Genomic DNA, 20,782 nt, shown 5'->3' with positions numbered 1-20,782 from the left:
AACATACTAACCCCACTGTAAAAACAGTTATACAAACTAACTTATTTTCTTTATTTCTGAAATCAATGCATGTATATAACTATACATTTGAAAACAGTTTAAACTATCACCTTGGTGTACCCTTATTTCCGTCAATTCCTTATATCCGTCAATTCCTTGCATCACCATGGGTGACACATACTCGCAGGTCTCAGTGACACGAAGTCAGTCTGAGCCGCAACTCGCAGGATTCAGGGGACCGTAGTCCACCTTTATCCGCATTACTCGCTCCACACGAGTTCGAGTACCAAGGAACTCGTGGGGCAACTGTCAAGCATGCTGACTAAACGAAGGCAACCACTATAAATCGAAGGCAACATTTAATAACTGGGTACAAGGTGATTTAAGAAAATATAAAGTTTCTGAAGGAAATCTGTTGAATAATTAACTTTCTGTAACCTTTAAAATTTTGCTGCCATTTATCTGATAATGAACAAGAATATCTGTTTCTATAGTCTTTAACAGAAATGTCACTCGGCAGCATGCAACATAAAATATTTAACAGAATAAAACAGCTAATAACTGAAATTGAACTGCTTAAATTCCTTTATGAAAACAAAGAGTCCACTCACTGATAGTCCAAACTCGCTGGACCTCTTGAAGGTCCCTCCTGCGGGTCAACTGGTGCCCGGGTGCCTGATTCAATGACCATAATATTCTATTAATACAATATAGTATTAAATTAAAAACCCTATCCCCGCTCCTAAAAGTACGTGCGTCAATTTAAAGTGATCCCTATGCCCATAACAGCTTTCCTTCCACGTGGGATCGTTTAGCGGTATCTTGGGACTCAAAAGCGCTAAAGTCCAAAAAGTCAATCTGGAACCCCACGGGTACAATATGATCCGGATGCCGCTAGAAGGTCTAATATATTTAGGACACATGTCCCGAGGGTATTGGTGTCAATCGGACGGTCGGATTAATCACGACCGTGTAATCGCATAGTTTCTAAACCCTAGCCCTAGGGTTCGCGATTTCGGAGTATCCGGGACTCCGATTCGCAATCCGTCGACTCCTACACGATCCTGAAATCATGTAGACCGACATATCCAAAATTCAGTGTGATCCAACAATTTGACGACACTGCACCCAAGGATCGCGCGATATGAAAAATCCGTTCGGGGCTCAAACGAACTCCGAATCGAGATCCGCGAAATCCTACGCGCTCGTGACGACACAAGGGTCACAAAACTGTACAAAATTACTTCACCACCCTCGCCCACGCGCCCCAGCACGCGCGGGAAGATTTGGGTGTCTTAAGCAATTTCGGGTGGTCGAAAAATCGCGGAACTAGGACTCAAAACTCCTATCCTAGGTAAAACACCCCATTTGGAGTCACTTTTATTCTTGGACCTACCCCAAAAACTGATCGGAAGTGGCCGAACACGGAGGCCGAAAGTCGGCCGAATTTCAATTCAAAAATCGAGTGATCTACGGCTGAAATCGATCAAAACCTATCCAACCATCAGCTAGAGCATGAAAAATAGGTGAGAATCCATACCTTACTCGAACGATTTGGTTGAGAATTGAGAGAGAACGAAGGAGATGAAGTTTTGCCTAAAACCGGCGGTTCTCCTCCAGTTTCCGGCGAGCTCCAGCCGGTGCAGGGGTGGAGGCAGGTCGTGGCGTGACGGCGGCGGCGAGACGAAGCTGCTGGTACCAACGCCGGAGATCGGCGTGCCCTGTGGTGGCTGGTGTGGTGACGGGAAGGGAGGAGGCGACGGACGTCGCGCGCGGGAGAGAGAGAGAGAGGAGAGAGAAACTGATGGGGAAGAGAGAGAGAGAAAAGATTTTATAAAATCTGATTTTCCAATTTACCATTTTGCCCCTCGTGATATTGTAATCGTATTTTCTTCGTTAAACTCCAATTCGAGCTTACTTCGTGTCTATGAACTCGTGTCATCGTGCTCTACGCAACGGTGTATGTGAAATTGTCATATTCCTTTTTGGTCAAAAAGTCAACGTTGAGTTCATAAGTGAGTCAAAGGGCAAAATTGTCTTTCCGCATAATAAATTACTAATTACATGTGAATTTTAGGTTTGGGTCTTTACAGTTCTCATATGTGAGAAAATTTTACCAATATCAGGATAGCATTATGGCACTATTTCGAGCCAATCGCCTATTGTTATGTGTTTTAACTTTTCGACATAACAATACACATAGCTGGTCTTGAATTTTTCAGGACCTAAGGCAAATGTAAAAAAGTAGACCCTTAAGCTATATATAATTTTTTTTTCTCTTGAAGTGCTAGACTCACTCTCAGTTTTCAATCAAGATTTAACTTATTTGAATTTAACTAAAAATTTAACATTCAAGTCAAATAAATTATATAAACTGAAATTTCAATATATAAAAATCTAAAATAAGAGGATACGCTTGAGACATTCAAATATAATGCATAAACAAGATAAATACTTGTAACAATTCAATCATTTCTTTTTCTTTTTTGACTTCAAGATTGTTGTTTTTAGGAATCATTGCTACTTGAAATTAGAAACATTACAAAGAAATCCAATGAAATTTTAATACTTCAAATAATAAACAAAGAACAACATAACTTGGAATTTGAGAAATCAAATCCCCCTCCACAACAAGAAGCTTAAAATTTTCAAATTTACAATCAATTAGAGCTTAAAAGAGTTAGAACACCCATTTTGCTTCTTGTTTTTTTTCAAAATTTATTTAAAATATTAAAAAAATATATAATTAATATAATATAACTCTTTATTAAAAATAAATAATAAAATTTGGCCATCGTCGCATTGATTGCCCCTACCGACACTGACAATACATGATAGGCTTGAAATGACTTAGCATCGCTGTGTAAGTTTTCTCCTGACGTAGCGTATGTTGCTCAATTTTGTAACCCAAATAAATTTTGCCAATCACTTTAATTAATCAGTAAATACAGCGCTTCTTTACTGAACGTATTTATTTTCTGCCGGGAAAGAAATAACAAAAAGCACAGTTTTTTATATGCTTGAATAACTCCGGACTATAAAATCGGTATCATCGTCTTCATCATCACATCGCTCTGTATCTTTCTCTGTAAATTCATTCCAATTCGATAGAAATGGAAATATCAGCGGAGCCCATCAGAGTTCAAAGCTTAGCCCAAGCCGGCCTCAACCAAGTCCCGCCACAATACATTCAACCTCCCCAGCACCGACCCAATCGACCTTCTTCTTCAACCAACATTCCGCTCATCAACCTTTTCGGCCTCGACCCGACCCGACGTGATTCAGTTCGGGCCTCAATTGGGCAAGCCTGCCGGGACTGGGGCGCCTTCCACGTCACCAACCACGGCGTTCCTGCCAGCATAGTCGACGCCATCAAGCGCGCGGGCCTCACCTTCTTCAACGACAGCTCAGTCGAAGACAAACTCAAGTATGCGTGCGATCCGAGCTCGTCGGCGTCGGAGGGCTACGGCAGCCGGATGCTGGAGAAGGACGACACCGTTTTGGACTGGAGGGACTACTTCGATCACCACACCCTCCCCCTCCGGCGCCGGAACCCCACGCGATGGCCCCATTTCCCCGCAGATTACCGCCAGGTGGTTTCCGAGTACAGCGATCAAATTGCTTCGCTGGCGCGAGAGCTGCTGGGGCTGGCGTCCGAGAGCCTGGGGCTTGAAACGCGGCGTTTAGAGGAGGCGGTTGGGGAGTTTTGGCAGAACATTACGATCAGCTATTACCCACCGTGTCCTCAGCCTGAGCTGACTTTGGGCCTGCAGGCCCATTCGGATTTTGGTGCGATTACGCTGTTGGTCCAGGACGAGGTGGGTGGGCTTGAGGTGCTTAAAGACGGAGAGTGGGTTCCTGTGAAGCCTTTGGGTGGTGATGCCATTGTTGTTCTTCTAGCTGACCAAACCGAGGTACCTCATCATCTATCAAACATCAAACACACACCTTCGTATTCTTCTTTTAGCGGACCAAACTATGAAAAATTTGCAGTTTTCATTTTTAGAAAGAAATGAGCTAAATTGGTGAGAAAGAAAGGAGGGCAGTAGAAATTAGAATGCAGTGAGTTTAACTTATCTTGAACAGTGTCAAATTGCTATGATCAACTTTCTTTGTTATGACTTTGTATTAGTCTATTAAAAGATTCGAAGGATTTTCTGAAATAAAATAGGCATGGAGAAGTGTCTTGTACTGTGCCTTCTTTAATTTTATTATTAATAAGAGAAGCTGAGTCGTTGTCAGTTGATGCTTATGCCTTCTTAAATATATTCAGTCCATTACCATGATGCTTTGGAATTATAGTTTGCCGAATCACATTTTCTCCAGATAAAAATATGCTTGAATCCCAGGAAACTCTCAGTGGATGAATCGTGATGAGTGTATTTCATGGTATTCTTTTAGCTTTTAGGCTTCTCGATGATATTGAATTGAATCAAGTGGTACTGGTAGCAATATGTTCTATTATGTCTAGAGACATCAACGTTTTTGTCTGGGTAGTTGTGCTTATCTGTCGGTCTTGGCCAGGCTTCTGATCGTTTTTGTTTTATATTTGCTTGACGTATTGATTTTCAGCCTGTTATTATAGTATTCGTTTGAGGGGACCTGAGGACAAGCTGACCAAGTAACCTTATTTTTGTTTTCTTTGGTTTGGTTTTTGTTCATTCTTGGTCAATTAGGACAAATGGTTTGAGAATAAACATAGGTTAATATGGCTCTACGTTGACTGTATGTGTAGCCAACCAAGTTAAGACCTACTGCTTGGTATATGTGCTCTTAGTTGCTGTTGGTCATGACATACTAAAAATTTCACATGTTGCAAAATCTGTCAGTCTATAAGGAGTCACACTGTATATCATAGGCCTGCTTTTACACTTCGTGCAAGGGTTAAGCCATAATTTTTTTAAGCACTTTATTTTGTCTTCAATGAAGCTGCTAATTGTTTGATGTCATTGACAACCACTATTTCTAGACATTGGCATGACATCAACCCTCAGTTGTACTTATTTTTCTATGTTTTTTCATTGTTCTTATATGATTTGGTTAGGGATATTAAGTTTGGGTCCCATGGAACACATTGAGGCTTGGTCATTGTCCTTTCTGATTTGTCGTAATAATTGGATTTAATTTAGATCACAAATAACTGTGACATGTAGAGGAACCTCTAATTAATCCAACCACTACGAAACTGACTTTCACTGTTGGGGCCTTGGATCAATACTCAAAGGTACTGATTTAAGTGGTTCAGTTTTGGATTGTACCTAGTGGACTTGAGCTGAGACGATCTGAAACTAAAAAATGCAGTGCTTGAGGCTTATACCTATCAATGTCTTCTCTCTAAGCTGATAATCGGATCGCCAACATGTGCTTTACAGGATTCTTGTCATTCTTTGGATCCAAGTGCGTTTTCTTTCATAGGATTTGTTTTGTAGAATGAAATTAATTGAACAAGTGGAGCAATCATGTGAATTATGTTTATTCTCTAACAGTGGATTATCTTGCCTGCAGATAATGACCAATGGGAAGTACAGGAGTGCTCAACATAGGGCTTTAACCAATTCCAATCAGGCACGGCTCTCAGTTGCTACATTTCATGATCCAGCCAAGACGGTGAAAGTATCCCCTGCTTCTGAGCTTACCAGTGCGTTAACTCCTCCCCTCTACCGGGAAATTGTTTATGGAGATTATGTGTCATCATGGTACACAAAGGGCCCAGAAGGAAAACGGAACATCGATGCCCTCCTGCTTGAACCTTGATCGTTGGTTGGAAAACCCTCATTTCCCCAACTTGCCAACGCCTTGCATTCTAGAATGGAAGCAGAGCAACTGTCATCAGTATTTTAGCTTGGGACTTTGGTTTGGGAGGATTGCATAGTCTTTCTTATCCATACCACACCTTTAACAATACATAATTCTGTTCAACATGTACATGAATTGGTTAGTTGATTGCAAATGTGAATTCAAGTGCACCATCTTGCTTTAGCTGCAAGGGTTGTTTTTAGCTTTCCATGGGATTAGTTCTAAATAGATATTGTGAATTATGTTTGGAATGCCATTAAAATAAAAAATTGAAAACGTCAAAATGATAATGGAAGCAAAGAAATACAACCATAATTTAATCAACCCATGATACGACTAAACTGTCCCAAACCATATTTGAAAGAATTTAACAAAATATTTGAAAGAATTTGACAGAAGTAAAGAAAATAATCTATGAGAAAAAATTCCAAATCATCAAAGAACAGAATCTATATATATAAAGCAAAAGACAGAGAATGGTGAAACATTCAAAATACCAAAAATGCTCTTGGTTAATTCAAATAATAAGAATTAAAATTATTAATTAAATTAGAATAATATGGTAAATTCACATTTTTTCATATTTAAAAAAATAAAAATAAAAGTAAAATTAAATAATAAATTCTATTTTTATGGAACATAACTATCCATATTTTTTTTTTTTAAATTAAAAAAAAAAAAATCATGCATGTGCCAAGTAGCTAGTTATGCATAAAGCATCTTCAATTAGAAATAATAATCATTAGCATATGAGTTATAAATTTATTTATGGCCCCCCATTTTGCCGTCCGAGAACCAAAACAAAAAAAACCCCACCATTTGAAATGAATATTATTTTCTTTTGAACACGGTCCCAAAAACATCTGACTCCCCCAACCCTCTTCCTTGTTCTCTTCCTATTATCCGTATGTGTCTTTGACAGAGAGAGCACGCCTCCATTGGAGCCTTTTAAAGCTCTGATTCGTCAAAACAAACACTCAAATCCAATTCAATCCAATCACCACCAAAAACCCAGATGAAGCGGTACAGGAATGGCGAAGTCTGGGACTTTGAGAACCAAATGCCGGTGGCCGCCGGCGCCGGAGACGTCATCTTGGGTTTAGACGGCGGCACCACCTCCACCGTCTGCATTTGCATGCCGATTTTGCCCTTCTCCGATCCTCTCCCCGACCCAGTTCCCGTTCTTGCTCGAGCAGTCGCCGGTTGCACCAACCACAACAGCGTTGGCGGTAATTGTTCTTCTGTTCATGGTTCGTCAGTTGATCGCAACTGTTTCGATTTTTGTATCTGATCTAATTGAATAACTTGTTGATAAACCTTAGAGGCTGCTGCAAGGGATACATTGGAGCAGGTGATGGCTGAAGCGCTGGCTAAGTCCGGTTCGAACCGGTCGGCGGTTCGAGCTGTTTGTTTGGCGGTTTCTGGTGTCAACCATCCCACTGATCAGCAGAGGATATTAGATTGGCTTAGGTATTATTTTCAAGTCTCTATGATCGCACATTGTTCCTGTATGTGTTTTTTTTAAATATTTATTTTACTTTTAAAGTTATTTACTTGTTGGGTGCTTATTTTTTATTGCTTTCATCAGACCCTTGTTGGTTTTGGCACATATCAATCTCAGATTAATGTTTAGTACTAAAAGCTTTAATCTTGTCTTGATATGAACAGGGATGTATTCCCCAGCAATGCAAGGTTGTATGTTCAGAATGATGCTGTGGCAGCTCTAGCTTGTGGGACTTTGGGAAAACTTCATGGGTGTGTTCTAATTGCTGGCACGGGGACCATTGCATATGGGTTCACAGAAGACGGTAGAGAAGCTCGGGCAGCTGGCGCAGGACCTACCTTAGGTGATTGGGGAAGGTATAGCCTTGTTGTTCGGATCTTGATTTTCCTATTTCTAGCTCTGTCCCCGAGATGCTCCTACTTTAATGAAGGTGGTTCCTTGTTGTCATTGGAGGTTTCCTACATCTTTTGTAGCTAGGTCACCTTAACCATCAAGTACATGAAATGATACAAGGGTTGTAAAAAGAAACAATCACTGGGAAAAAGACTTCCACTTTTACTCACTTCTTGATTATATGTTTTGAATTAATCTTACTGTTGAAATCCCGTAAAATTCTTTCTATTTTCATTGTTAATTTTCCCTTTCCTGCTCATCATTTTGCATTGAACTTTATAAATTGACGATTTGAACTCCCCAGCAGTATGATTGTGATCCATCTATATTCTACAGTTGCTCCCTGCCTGATAATGTTGTGCTTTAATTGTAAGATTTCGTGGCCATGTATAAATCAATCAATGTGTCAAATAAACTTAATATCACTTTTTGAGTAGTATTCTGGTAGTTTCTGCATTCAGGATGTGGGCTTCTTTTTTACGATATCCGTCTTTTTCCTTTCCCAGAAGTTTTTACTGAAGGTAATGTTCTTTTTACTTGCAGTGGATACGGAATAGCTGCACAGGCATTAACCGCTGTAATAAGGGCCCATGATGGTCGTGGTCCACATACAATGCTTATGTCTAGTATTTTAGGGAAGCTTGGTCTTTCTTCTCCAGATGAACTCATCGGGTATCTATCTGAAACTTATAATTGTCATCTTCACATATATTGGTTAAGTTACTAGTTGTCATTTTGGGATCTTACAGTCTGCAGCCAATCTTTAAGGCAGTTTTGGCGAAAATAAATGACAAGGTTTGTTCCATCAATCTGTAAATTCGTTTGTTGCAATCCCTCAAATGGTGTTGGTTATTGTAGTAGTTAAATGGTGTTACTAGTTGTCATATATTTGTTGCAATCTGTAAATATTGGGAAGTTCCACTTATTGTAGTAGTTAAAACCTGGTATAGATGTGTATGATCTACGTTCTCTGGTTCCATTGGCATGCAAACATTTTATATCTTGAGATTCTTCTTCTTAGATTACGTGGTTTTATCTGCACCTCTACGTGAGAGGAGTCAAAAGTCGGTCGCATCTCACATAGGGGTGTGGAAATAACCCCATTGATCTTGAAATGGCAATTATGTGTATCTTTTCCATTGAATTTGTCATGCATTCTCGATTGGAATATGTTTCATTTAAAGAGTATGTGGTATTTTGTATGTCTCTGCGAACCTTCTTGAGGAAAATGAATTGAGAACCTTGATAGAAATGAGCATCCGGGATGTAATTGTATGGGGTATCAGATAACCACTATAATTTTCAATTGGATTTCAGGTGGACCTATGCAGATCCATCTTGGGCTCGCATTGCAGCACTTGTTCCAGTTGTTGTATGTTGTGCAATTGCTGGTGATGAGGTTGCAAATAAGATCTTGTTTGATTCAGTCGAGGAATTGAGGTTGAGTGTGAAAGCTGTTGTTCAAAGACTTGGCTTGTGTGGTCCAGGTGTGACATACTGAACAAAAAACTGAAAAAAATTAAAGGAATTCTTGTTTGGATTTGTGTGATGTATAATAGGTCATGAGGTTATGCATGACTTCGTAAAATTTTAATCATTTAGTGGTAGGGTAGTGATACTATTTAAATATGCAGTTGCAAAAAAAGAAAATGCTTAATAAACTGCATACAGGGAGCAGAAAAGTTATTGCCATTCCTTACTGGCTTATTTTATTTTCAAATGTTTTGCCTTTGTGCTATACCCATTCCTTCTACTTATGGTGTTGTATTATTGCTGTGTTCATGATGGATATTCTATATGTGTATCAGATTCGAGTTTATATACTGCCTTGCAATAATTGAAAGGTAGGGAGTCCCTACTCTGCATGCTAATTTCATTTTTTGTTTAAAATAATTGCAGAGGGAAAAGATTCTTTTCCCCTTGTCATGGTTGGTGGTGTTCTTGATGAAAATAAGAGGTGGGATATAGGAGAGGAAGTCATTAAATGCATCTCCAAGGACTACCCGGGGGCAGTTCCTATTAGGCCGAAGGTAAGCATATTTTATGCCTCACTTCAATAAACTTTTCATATTTGAAGCAAATGAGATTTAAAGGGTGAGCCTGCTACTTTCCGTAGATGGCTTCTTGAGTACAGTTTCTATTGGCGGGCTTCCCTATCTTGGATAAAAAGGAAAAGTGTCTTCATGTCAAACGATAATTAGAGAGTAGATGAAAAGTGGACAACACACAAATAGACTAAGGAACAATAATCAATTAGAAGATACTAATTGTTTCTATAATTTATCAGAAGTCCTACTAACGACCAAGTTAGCAACCCATATGCTTGTGTACACAGATGTTATTTTGTGGAATTTCTGGTATGCTCTTTTACAATGCTGCTGTATTTGTTTTCTTGAATCACCATCAGGTAGAGCCTGCAGTTGGAGCAGCATTGGTAGCATGGAATTTTTGTATGAAAGAATCTCTTGAGAATGCCTTCAAAAGCTGACTCTGACTGTTAGTTTATGAATTGTATAGTGGGAAGGATCAGTGATGAAGTGAAAGGAAAACAAGCTGCTCGAAATTGAAAATGAAATCATCATCAATATATAAATTCTTTTGGTTAAGAAATCATTCTGAAGTGTTGGCAGGCTAATTCTATGAATATACCACTGTGTCAATTTCTGATACTATCTTAGCTTTGCATGTAAAAGTATCTCTATCAATAGTGAAGTAAAGAATGATTTCAAGTGTGCTAAAAGCGCCTTGTGTGCTTTTGTTGCATGCTCCATTTTTCTAGCGTCCATGCCCTTCTGTTTTCCCCAACTGAAACCCAGTGTTCCTAAACCTGTATACACCATATTGCCTCAGCCCCATTTGGAACAAATTGAGCAATGTCAGAAGAACCATATTTTCTGATCTTTCATCTTAAAATTCCTTATTAAACCTTTTTTGGTGTAAAACTGACATAATTAGCATTTATATACATTCTGATTGACAAAAATGGCACAATTAGTGTTTCATACATGCTTTTTAAACTTAAAGCACAATATCGAGTTCATCTTCGGATTATCGCTTTCCATGTTTTTGTAAGCTGCTCACGGAACGAGATTTAGCAGTGTTTACTGTGTGGAAAACAAAAACTGGTGCAAGCAATACATTAAACGACCCCTTTCATAAGCAAGAGTTATACACATGGCAGGAAAACCAATTCCGCTTTCTTTTGGAAGAAAGTTGTAACGCTCTTGGCATGCAGCAAAGGCCTAACCCAGCGAAGAGATAGGGACCATGCAAAGGCTGCTTAAGTTTCATAACGGCTTCTGCTACACCAATAATCCCCCTCATGATCTTGCATATATCTTCTAGTGGCAACTATAAATACCCTTCAAACCTTACCCATCAAAACCACAACTTAAACTTCCATACATGAACAATTAAGCTCAACATTAAGTCAATTAGCAAACATTGTAGCACTCCATCGATCTCAAACTCAAACGTACAAAAAACAGAAAAGAAAATGAAGGGTGTCGTTATAGCTTTAGTGATGGTGGTGGTGGCGGCCATGTTGGTCTTGGTTAAACCGGGGCAGGCCACAGTCACTTGCCAACAAGTGGTGTCATCTGTCGCTCCCTGCATTCCATATCTCACCAGTGGCACTGGTAGCCCACCCACAGCGTGTTGCAATGGGGTTTCTGGTCTGAACCAGCTCGCTTCAACCACCAAAGACAGGCGTGCAGCCTGCCAATGCCTCAAGGACACCGCAGATCACTACCAAAACATTAAGGAAGACGTCGCAGCTGGTCTCCCCACTGCGTGTAAAGTCCAAATCAACGTTCCCATTTCTAGGAGTGTCAATTGCAACGAGTAAGTAATTTTTGTATGCACTGCATCGATATACAACTGTTGTATACAACCCCTATGATCACCTCATTAGCACCTACGTTTAGTCATGTGATTAGAACGTGAGAGGTGAAATGTGAGAACATTACTAATGTTCTTTTGTTTCTCTATGCAGTGTGCAGTAAAAATCAAGGCAACTACAGATGGAAGTTAAAAAAAAGAGAGAAGCATGGGAGATGCTGCTATCTTCTCAACGGCTACACCTAGCTTTCGGTTGAATGTGGTCAAGATATGGTTCTCACTAGAAAGCCATGCTATACTTAGTTTATTCAAGCTACCTGTTATGTATGAGATAATATTGTCCTTTAATGAAATAAGAAATTTTAAATATCTGTTGCAGATCTCTCTCTCACGGATGAAGAAGAACTAAATTGCACATGAAAATGTTATTAAGCGTGTCGTAGCATTATTGATTAGATAGCAAAATAATACTATTTTCATTTCGTGAAAGTCTTTCTCCACATGTACACACAAGAATGAGCTCAAACAAGACTTAAAATTTACAATTTTGAAGCAATATGAACCAAAACCTCCTGCATATAATTTACAAGAAAAATACAAAAGTCTTTTAACATTAATTTGTGGCAGCTAGGATTGAAGTGACAATTGAGGTCGTAAGTGCTTGATAGATGACACATGGAACTATAACCAGAACCATAAGAAGCTACTAATAATGAATGCAGCAAACCTTCCAAGGAAGTTGCCAAATGTGGGCACACATGGGGACGTTCTATTAAATTTAAAGACATTTCAACTCAAACCATGCACAAATTAAGTCTCCCAAACTGACATTTAGGGAAGTTAGATCAAAAGCTTTATGGAGAAAACAATAACAGAGTTCACAATAAATGTAATTTAACTTACTTCAATTTAAAAACTATTTAATTCACATGGAGAAACCAATGATAACCAAATCATCTTTCCCTTTTATGAAATAAAAATGAAAATTTTCCAAAAGCCAACATGAAAAAGATTGGCAAATTCCAAAAGAGGAATAAAGGGAAAATTGAATGGTAGGGGAGAAAAATAGAAAGGAAAAAAGGGCCTAGAGAGAGGGTAATGGCCAAGATTGCAAAAAGGGGAAAAAGGCTAGGGTAAAATAGGGAGAGAAGTTAGAGTTTTGGTCCTCCTATTTCTATTTGCTTCTGACAGCCATCCCTATGAACATTACATTACCCCACCAGCAATAATTACCACTGTATTAATTGATCGTAGACCAAACAAGCCCTCAACGAAGACCAATAAAGCTTCTCTCAACCGAACTCTCTCTCTATCTTTCTCTCTCAGGCTTCACAAGCAGCAGACCAAGCTAAAGCTCAGCTCTTTTGGCAGTCAAATCGGTGCTTCTGAAAATGTCACTCTCAGCTCAGTAAGAGTTCTCTCATTCTCTGTTCAAGCTTACTCGTAAGTTACTGTTCAATTTCTGAGATCTGGGTAGTCTAGGGTTTCTGTGGAGCTTGCAAGTGTTCATAAATTTCTGAGCTTGGAGGTGTCAGTTGGGGGTTTAGGGTTCTTATTAGGGTAAATGTGGTGGGTTTTGGTAGGGTGAAGAAGATCTGGGGGGTATGAGGGTGAGAGGTGTTGTCTTCTGTATTGGCACTGGTTTTGGATGATATTTTCCCAGAGGTGTAGTTGATATTTTCTGGTTTTTGCTTGGGGGGGGGGGGGGGGGGGGGGGGGCTTTCTTTTCACTGCATTTGATGATTTAGAGGTGAAAGGGTTCAGAAATGGGTGCTAATATGTGCAAGGAATAAGGAGGGGACTGATATTTGAATCTTTGTTTAAGTTGGGTTTGGTTTTACTGGGGCTAAAGGGGGTTTCAGTAGGTGGTGAAAGGAGGTTGCATTTCGGGCTTTCGAAGAAATGAGACTTTCGTCTTCATCATCGGCTTCGGGTTTTAATCACCAGCCTCAGGAAGGTATGCACTTTTTTGTGCTTTATTTGGCTCGTTCCATTTTTCTCGTCTGAAATTTAATACGTCCTTAAAAGCATTAGTTAATCGACTCTGAGGCATTATCTTGCATACATTTATGCTTCTTTTGTTTTGGATTTAGTCTAAACGATTGAGCCACGTTTAAGGTGACCGTTATATGTGCATGTCTTAAATAAGCGGTCATTGAACAGACCTAGTGAATATTCATTTCACCAGTGTGTGTGTGTCTTTCCGGAGTTAATTCATTGTAAAAATAGTCACATTCTCTGCATATGTTGCTTGTCTGTTCGAGCATTGAGTTTAAGGTGACTAAACACCCATCTTACTATTTTACAATTATCTCAACTGCCCATTCACTGCTTGATGGGGTTCTGGGTGGAAATTTGGTTTTATGATTTGAAGTGGTTGCACCTGTAAACGAATTAACAACATGCCATTATCACTAAAACTAGTCTTGCATTTCTGTCTTCAATTAATTTAAGAGTTAGGATTTTGATGCTATGAATTTCATGTCACGCATACTCATGCAAGCATAGAAACTATGTGCAGGGGAGAAGAAGTGTTTGAATTCTGAGCTTTGGCATGCATGCGCGGGGCCCCTGGTGTCTTTGCCTCTTCTTGGAAGTCGTGTAGTCTACTTTCCACAGGGTCACAGTGAGCAGGTCAGCAACTGGATCGCTATCTCATTTATTGTTGAATTCAGATTTTTCCTTCTGAATGGTATCAGGAGAAAACATTTGGTTGGTTTGCAGTATGTAGAATAGGAACTTTGGTTCAAGGAAGTCTCTTGTTACTATTGTCTTATTTTTGTCTAATAAGTTTGAAATGTAGGCTGTGTAATTATAGATGTATGTTCAATTACTCCTATAGAAAAAAATAAAAAATAAAGGATGGGTTGAAGGTTTTCTTTTTACTTCTTTGGTATTTACATAGTGTCTAGTTATAACTTTGTCTCTTATTCATTTTATACATATCATTACATCAATTACTTTAATATAATCCAAAACTTATGAGTACGATTGTTGTGTGCTTAAGCAGCTGAAGCTTCTAATATCTATTAACCACAACGTCCTGAACACTAGTTTTTGAGAGGGTATTCAGTAATTGTTTTTAATTCTTGATATTTCTTGTACAGGTTGCTGCATCAACCAATAAGGAAGTGGATGCCCATATTCCAAATTACCCCAACTTGCCTCCACAACTAATATGTCAGCTGCATAATGTGACAATGCATGTAAGTGTCAGCCGGCTTGCATCTTCTCTGTGCCATTTCACGGGATGCTCCTTAATTTTTTTAAATTTTGTATGGTACAGGCAGATGTGGAGACTGATGAAGTATATGCTCAAATGACCCTACAACCATTAAGTCCGGTACTGTACTTTTCTGTTTTTGACTTGTGACTTTGTGAGTCAAGTAATTTTCATCATGTATTAACATAAACTGTTTTGTAGCAAGAGCAAAAAGATGTATACCTACTGCCTGCGGAGTTGGGTGCTGCCAGCAAACAGCCAACCAACTATTTTTGTAAAACTTTGACTGCAAGTGATACTAGCACGCATGGAGGATTCTCTGTTCCCCGCCGTGCAGCTGAAAAAGTCTTTCCTCCTCTTGTAGGTTTCCTCTTTTTTGAGTGGCCTGAGCATCATGTTTGATTTTCTGTGTTTTCATCTCATGAAATTGGTTTCAATAATTTAATTTTTTACTGTACCTTCAGGATTACTCACAGCAGCCCCCAGCTCAGGAACTAATTGCAAGGGATCTTCATGATAATGAGTGGAAATTCAGACATATATTTCGAGGTGAGTGTGAATTTGTTCAGAATTCTGTTTTATATCTGCTTTCATTACTCTTTATTATTCTTCAAGTCTGCACCTCTAGCTTAGATGCAAAATTAAGACCACTGAGTGCAAGTATACTAGACAGTTCGCACACTTGCTGTTCTAAATGTCAAAAGTGAAAGATTTGGAGAAATTGTATTTTTAATGGCATGAGCAATATCTCATTAAAAAATTAAAAAATTTATTGATTACTTGAACTTAAAAATCTGTAATTCCTAAACCTACCTGCTATAGTAATTGCCTAAAGACCCCAGTGAGGATGTGGCAAACAAATAATGAAATAAAGTAGCCCTGTCTTTGAATCTGCCTAAACATATAATAATCAAAAGGTAGAGCGGTCCAAGCAACCAGACAATGTAACAACTTTTTTTATGTCCTGGATTATGTAAATGTTGCCAATTATTAAATTTGGCTGCCCTTGGGTCATATATTTTATGGCAAGTTTGATTTCTGTTCTCCTGAGTAACTTAACCATTATTCTGGGGTTAGGATAGCAATAGCATGCACCCTCCTTTTTGAGGTTTTTTTTTTCTTCTTCTGCTTCAGTGAGCTATTCAAAAAGTTGCAGCTGTCTAGAGAAAATAATTGAACTGTAGCAAGAAATTAGATTAAAGGGAATGGGTAACCAAGAGTGTTACACCACATGGATGATCAACAACCATTCAACCCTCTCAGTCTCTCACAAATTAAGAAGAAATAGTTGTAGGTCTTATTGACCCAACAAATGTTTTTGAATTTTTTGTTTCTTCTGTAGTTGTTCTTGCCCTCATTGTGGTTGAAAGGCAAGAACTGCCTGTCATATAGCTTGATCACATTGGGCTTACGCATGAATGAGCCTTGTGGGACACTTGGTTTAGAGTTCAATGATTTTATAGACTGTTGTGTACTTTCTTTACCTAGGTTTTTTTTTTTAATATACTGTCTGCAACACGCAATTCTGGTTTCTAATTTCTTTTTTCCATGCTATTGTGCAGGCCAGCCCAAGAGGCATCTTCTCACGACAGGATGGAGCGTGTTCGTTAGTGCTAAGCGACTTGTTGCTGGTGATTCAGTCCTTTTTATTTGGTAATTTTAAACAGTTATTCTGTTCTTCACATGATTGAATATGTTTCTCGTCTTTTTTCTTTTTTTGGGGAATGTGCTGCGGGGAAGGGGGTGGTTGGAGTTATTAGGGCAAGAATTGTGGTAATTATTAATTTTTCTTCAAATATGTTGTCTTCAATCAGGAATGAAAAGAATCAGTTACTTTTGGGTATTCGGCGAGCAAATCGTCCACAGACTGTTATGCCCTCATCGGTTTTGTCAAGTGATAGCATGCACATTGGTCTTCTTGCTGCTGCAGCTCATGCAGCCGCAACAAATAGTCGCTTTACAATATTTTATAATCCAAGGTGAGTATCTGCTACTTCTCTAGATTGTAGATCCTACTTGTTACATCTTATTAATCAATTTGCTTATAATGCAGGGCTAGTCCATCTGAGTTTGTGATAACCCTGGCCAAGTATGTTAAAGCTGTCTATCATACACGGGTTTCTGTGGGCATGCGATTTAGGATGCTGTTTGAAACAGAAGAGTCAAGTGTCCGTCGGTAGGTTAATTATCTTCATAGTTATATATATATAGTTTATGCTTAGCATTTATTTAAGTGGTAATTTTTGTTTGTTTTTCTTTTCCTTCAGATACATGGGTACAATAACTGGTATCAGTGATTTAGATTCTGTGCGTTGGACAAATTCACATTGGCGCTCTGTGAAGGTTTGTTGGGAGCATTTTGTGATTTTCATGCTCATTAAAATTCAAATATTTTGCATAAGTTTCACAAGTTTTTGAAAGAGATGTGGCCAGCTTTTTTAACATTTTCAGGTGACATAAGGTTTGTAAACGGGTTCTCTGCTAATGCAGGTTGGCTGGGATGAATCCACTGCAGGGGAGAGGCAGCCTAGAGTTTCATTGTGGGAGATTGAACCACTAACAACATTCCCAATGTATCCATCCCCATTCCCCCTGAGACTGAAGCGACCATGGCCATCGGGCATTCCCTCTTTCCACGGTATCTTTGTTTTTATGCTTGAGGAACACATGGTGTCTTATGTGTCAAAAATTGTTTTCTTTGCCCCCTCTAATACTCAGTGGTATGTTCATTTCAGGGCTCAAAGATGGTGATATGGGCATTAACGCTCCACTGATGTGGCTCCAAGGAGGGGTTGGAGATCAGGGGATTCAATCTTTGAACTTTCAGGGATTTGGGGTTACTCCCTGGATGCAGCCGAGGCTTGATGCTTCTATGGCAGGTCTACAACCTGAGGTATACCAAGCAATGGCAGCTGCCGCACTTCAAGAAATGAGGACAGTGGATTCTTCTAAATGTGCTTCACAGTCTCTTCTGCCCTTCCAGCAATCTTCAAATGTTTCTAATGGGCCGGCTGCTGTGCTTCAGAGACAGGTTTTACCGCAGTCTCAATCTCAAAATACTTATCTTCAGAGCTTTCAAGAAAACCAAGCTCCTGCTCAGACTCAGGTTTTGCAACAACAGTTGCAGCGTTACCATCCCTATAGTGATCAGAGGCAACAACAGCAGCTGCAGCAGCACCAGCAACAACAGCAGCTGCACCAGCAACATCAACAGCAGCTTCAACAATCCCATCATCTGCACCAGTTGTCTGTTCAGCAGCAGATCCCGAATGTCATGTCTGCTCTGTCCAATTTTGCCTCAGCCACTCAATCCCAGTCTGCATCTCTGCAAGCTATCCCTTCACAATCTCAGCAGCAGAGCTTTCCTGACCCTGTTGGAAATCCTATATCTTCATCTGATGTTCCCCCTATACATAGTATATTAGGTTCCCTATCACAAGATGGAGCATCCCACTTACTTGACTTAAGTGGATCCAACTCTGTAATTTCGTCTTCCTTGTTACCCAAGCAGATCGCAGGCGAACAGCAGCTATCATCTGGAGCTGCTCAATGTGTACTACCCCAGGTGGAACAGTTGGGAACACCACAGTCAAATATCTCTGAGCTCACTGCCTTGCCTCCGTTTCCTGGTAGAGAGTACTCTGCATTCCAAGGCGGTACTGATCCCCAAAGCAATCTTTTGTTTGGGGTCAACATTGATTCCTCATCTCTTATGCTGCATAATGGGATTCCAACCCTGAGAAATATTGGCAATGGAAATGATTCATTGTCTATGCCGTTTGGTGCTTCCAGTTACACCAGTGCCACGGGCAATGATTTTCCACTTAATTCAGACATGACTACTTCAAGTTGTGTAGATGAATCAGGTTTCTTGCAGTCTTCAGAAAATGTGGACCAAGTAAATCCAACTCGAAACTTTGTGAAGGTAAGATAAGATATTGTGATTGTGTATTACAAGCATTTTATTCTTAACAGAATGGTCAGATGCATGGGAAGTCTTCTTCTGTGTGAATACTTGTTCAAAAGAATTAGTACTTTTTCTGAGTGGTTACTCGTATTCTTTTTATTAAATGTTGCAATTTGGTAGGTTCACAAGTCAGGGTCCTTTGGGAGGTCACTGGATATTTCAAAATTCAGCAGCTATGATGAGCTGCGCAGTGAGCTCGCTCGTATGTTTGGCCTTGAAGGCCAATTAGAGGACCCTCAGAGATCAGGCTGGCAGCTTGTATTTGGTGACCGGGAGAATGATGTTCTTCTCCTTGGCGACGACCCTTGGCAGTAAGTCCCAAATTGTATTTCATCATTTCACTTATACTCAATTATTATACACTCTGTTTGCATTGGCAATTCTGAAATTCGAGCTTCCCATGCGTTTCAGTTATTACTGTTTTTTGTAAAATGGTTCATCCTGGATTACTGGGCGCAAGTTTAATGTTTTCGAAGTAGCTACTGTAATGATTTTATTCTGTATGTCAAATTGTTAAAAGTGTAGGAGCTGGTATCCCAAATTTGTGGACAGAAACAGCGGTAATGTTTAGAAAACGCCTTGAGGTTTAAAGTGTTGTAGGAGTAGCTTAAGCCATTTTAAATCGTTGACTGTTTTCTCACTTTTTCAAGAGTTTTAAGTTACTATTTTGCATGTGTACATCCCTGAGCCTTAAACAGTAGTCTTCTGAAGTTTTGAACTGTATTTTTTTCATGATTCAGTTGAAGTAAATGATTCTTCTCTTATATTCAGGGAGTTTGTGAACAATGTGTGGTATATCAAGATACTCTCGCCACTTGAAGTGCAACAGATGGGAAAGGAAGGCCTCAATTGTGCGGCTTCTGTCCCAAGCAATAAGCTTTCCAATGGTGGCAACACCACCTGCGATGACTACGTGAGTCGACAAGACGTGAGAAACTCTACCAATGGGATTGCATCGTTGGGCTCACTGGACTACTAAAAGGCCAGTGCTTTGCTAAAAATGGAAAATTAAAAATTGGCTGCGAATGATGAGTGTTTTAACTATGCTAGTAGTGTTGTTCGTAAAAAGGAATTGTTAGCATTCTTTTACCCTTTTCTGTGGTCGGTGGAGATGTACTGCTTTGGGCTAAGTCTATTTGAAGCTTGCATGTCAGCTTATAATTATATACTGTAAATTATAGTAGGAAGGAATCTTGTTTCTGAAACTACCACTACAGCACGTAGAACAACACGCACCCTAAAGAGAGATTGCTTGATGTCCGAGTCCGATAGCACTTTCTATGCTATCTTGTCTTGTAATTTATTATTAAATGAAATTAAGCACTCACTTGTATCATTAATCAGACTGTTCAAGTGCCAACCTGTTCCATTACTATGTTGACAATCTTAAGTTTCGATTAAATTCTGTACGCTTTCATTCATGGCCGAAAGTACCTTATTGGTTTAACTCTGGTCATTGCATTTGTGCATTTTCACCGGCTGCATGCATGTAGTATGTGTGCATATGTAGAGAATGCTCTCTTGTGCGACTCATGTTGCCAAACAAATGCTTGATTGTGAATGTGTTTTCAAGGTTGCTACTTTTATTAGATTTCAAGGGGATAATGCTTCCTTGCCAGCCACCCACTGACAGATGCGGCAGACGCGACAGACGGGCGACAGATGGACGAGAAATGAGATAGGATTAGGATAAATTAAAGATCCTCTTTATTTGATATATAATCAAAAGTTTGATGCATGATGGTATTGATACAATGATGCTCATCTTTTGTCACATTAATGTTCTGTAATTAATGTGACTTCTAGTTGGTTTTTGGCTGCATGTACCTCGTGGGGCATACTAATGACTTCAGAGTTGAAGCCAATTACCTTGCTAGCAGATTCTGGTGCGTAACTGGAACGGTTTCATTTCGCAAAGTCTCACTAATAGAAAAAAGAACAGACGAATTAATGTGACTTCTGCTTGACTTGGTAGACATGAAACATCGTAGTTCACATTGTCAATTAGTTTGAGGTAATGCCGAGTTGAGTTGTTACTTTTGTTTTGACTCTTGCTTGT

At 39.4% G+C, this 20,782-nt stretch overlaps 4 protein-coding genes across 4 annotated transcripts; all 4 read left to right on the top strand.

Annotated features, from left to right (window-relative positions):
* Positions 2,913-6,004, top strand: LOC18782289 (probable 2-oxoglutarate-dependent dioxygenase At5g05600). Its single transcript, XM_007215565.2, has 2 exons — positions 2,913-3,914; positions 5,506-6,004. Exons 1-2 carry the CDS (start codon positions 3,114-3,116, stop codon positions 5,752-5,754), a joined length of 1,050 nt encoding a protein of 349 aa, XP_007215627.1. The 5' UTR covers positions 2,913-3,113; the 3' UTR covers positions 5,755-6,004.
* On the top strand, positions 6,468-10,433 carry LOC18784005 (N-acetyl-D-glucosamine kinase). The gene is made up of 7 exons (XM_007215550.2): positions 6,468-7,025; positions 7,119-7,266; positions 7,465-7,656; positions 8,237-8,365; positions 9,011-9,180; positions 9,593-9,723; positions 10,101-10,433. The coding sequence occupies exons 1-7, from the start codon at positions 6,812-6,814 to the stop codon at positions 10,179-10,181; spliced, it is 1,065 nt and encodes a 354-aa protein (XP_007215612.1). The 5' UTR covers positions 6,468-6,811; the 3' UTR covers positions 10,182-10,433.
* LOC18784323 (non-specific lipid-transfer protein A) lies at positions 10,559-11,770 on the top strand. The gene is made up of 2 exons (XM_007217310.2): positions 10,559-11,536; positions 11,688-11,770. Exons 1-2 carry the CDS (start codon positions 11,190-11,192, stop codon positions 11,695-11,697), a joined length of 357 nt encoding a protein of 118 aa, XP_007217372.2. The 5' UTR covers positions 10,559-11,189; the 3' UTR covers positions 11,698-11,770.
* LOC18783128 (auxin response factor 6) lies at positions 12,758-20,139 on the top strand. The gene is made up of 14 exons (XM_007217628.2): positions 12,758-13,490; positions 14,055-14,167; positions 14,641-14,739; positions 14,820-14,876; positions 14,958-15,116; positions 15,221-15,305; positions 16,319-16,409; positions 16,571-16,735; positions 16,810-16,932; positions 17,024-17,099; positions 17,247-17,394; positions 17,492-18,681; positions 18,844-19,034; positions 19,495-20,139. Exons 1-14 carry the CDS (start codon positions 13,436-13,438, stop codon positions 19,700-19,702), a joined length of 2,760 nt encoding a protein of 919 aa, XP_007217690.1. The 5' UTR covers positions 12,758-13,435; the 3' UTR covers positions 19,703-20,139.

The sequence above is a fragment of the Prunus persica genome, chromosome G3, assembly GCF_000346465.2.
Source record: "Prunus persica cultivar Lovell chromosome G3, Prunus_persica_NCBIv2, whole genome shotgun sequence".
Taxonomy (NCBI): Eukaryota; Viridiplantae; Streptophyta; class Magnoliopsida; order Rosales; family Rosaceae; genus Prunus; species Prunus persica.
Note: the sequence above shows the minus strand (reverse complement) of the source record. Positions and strands in the feature narration are given on the sequence as shown.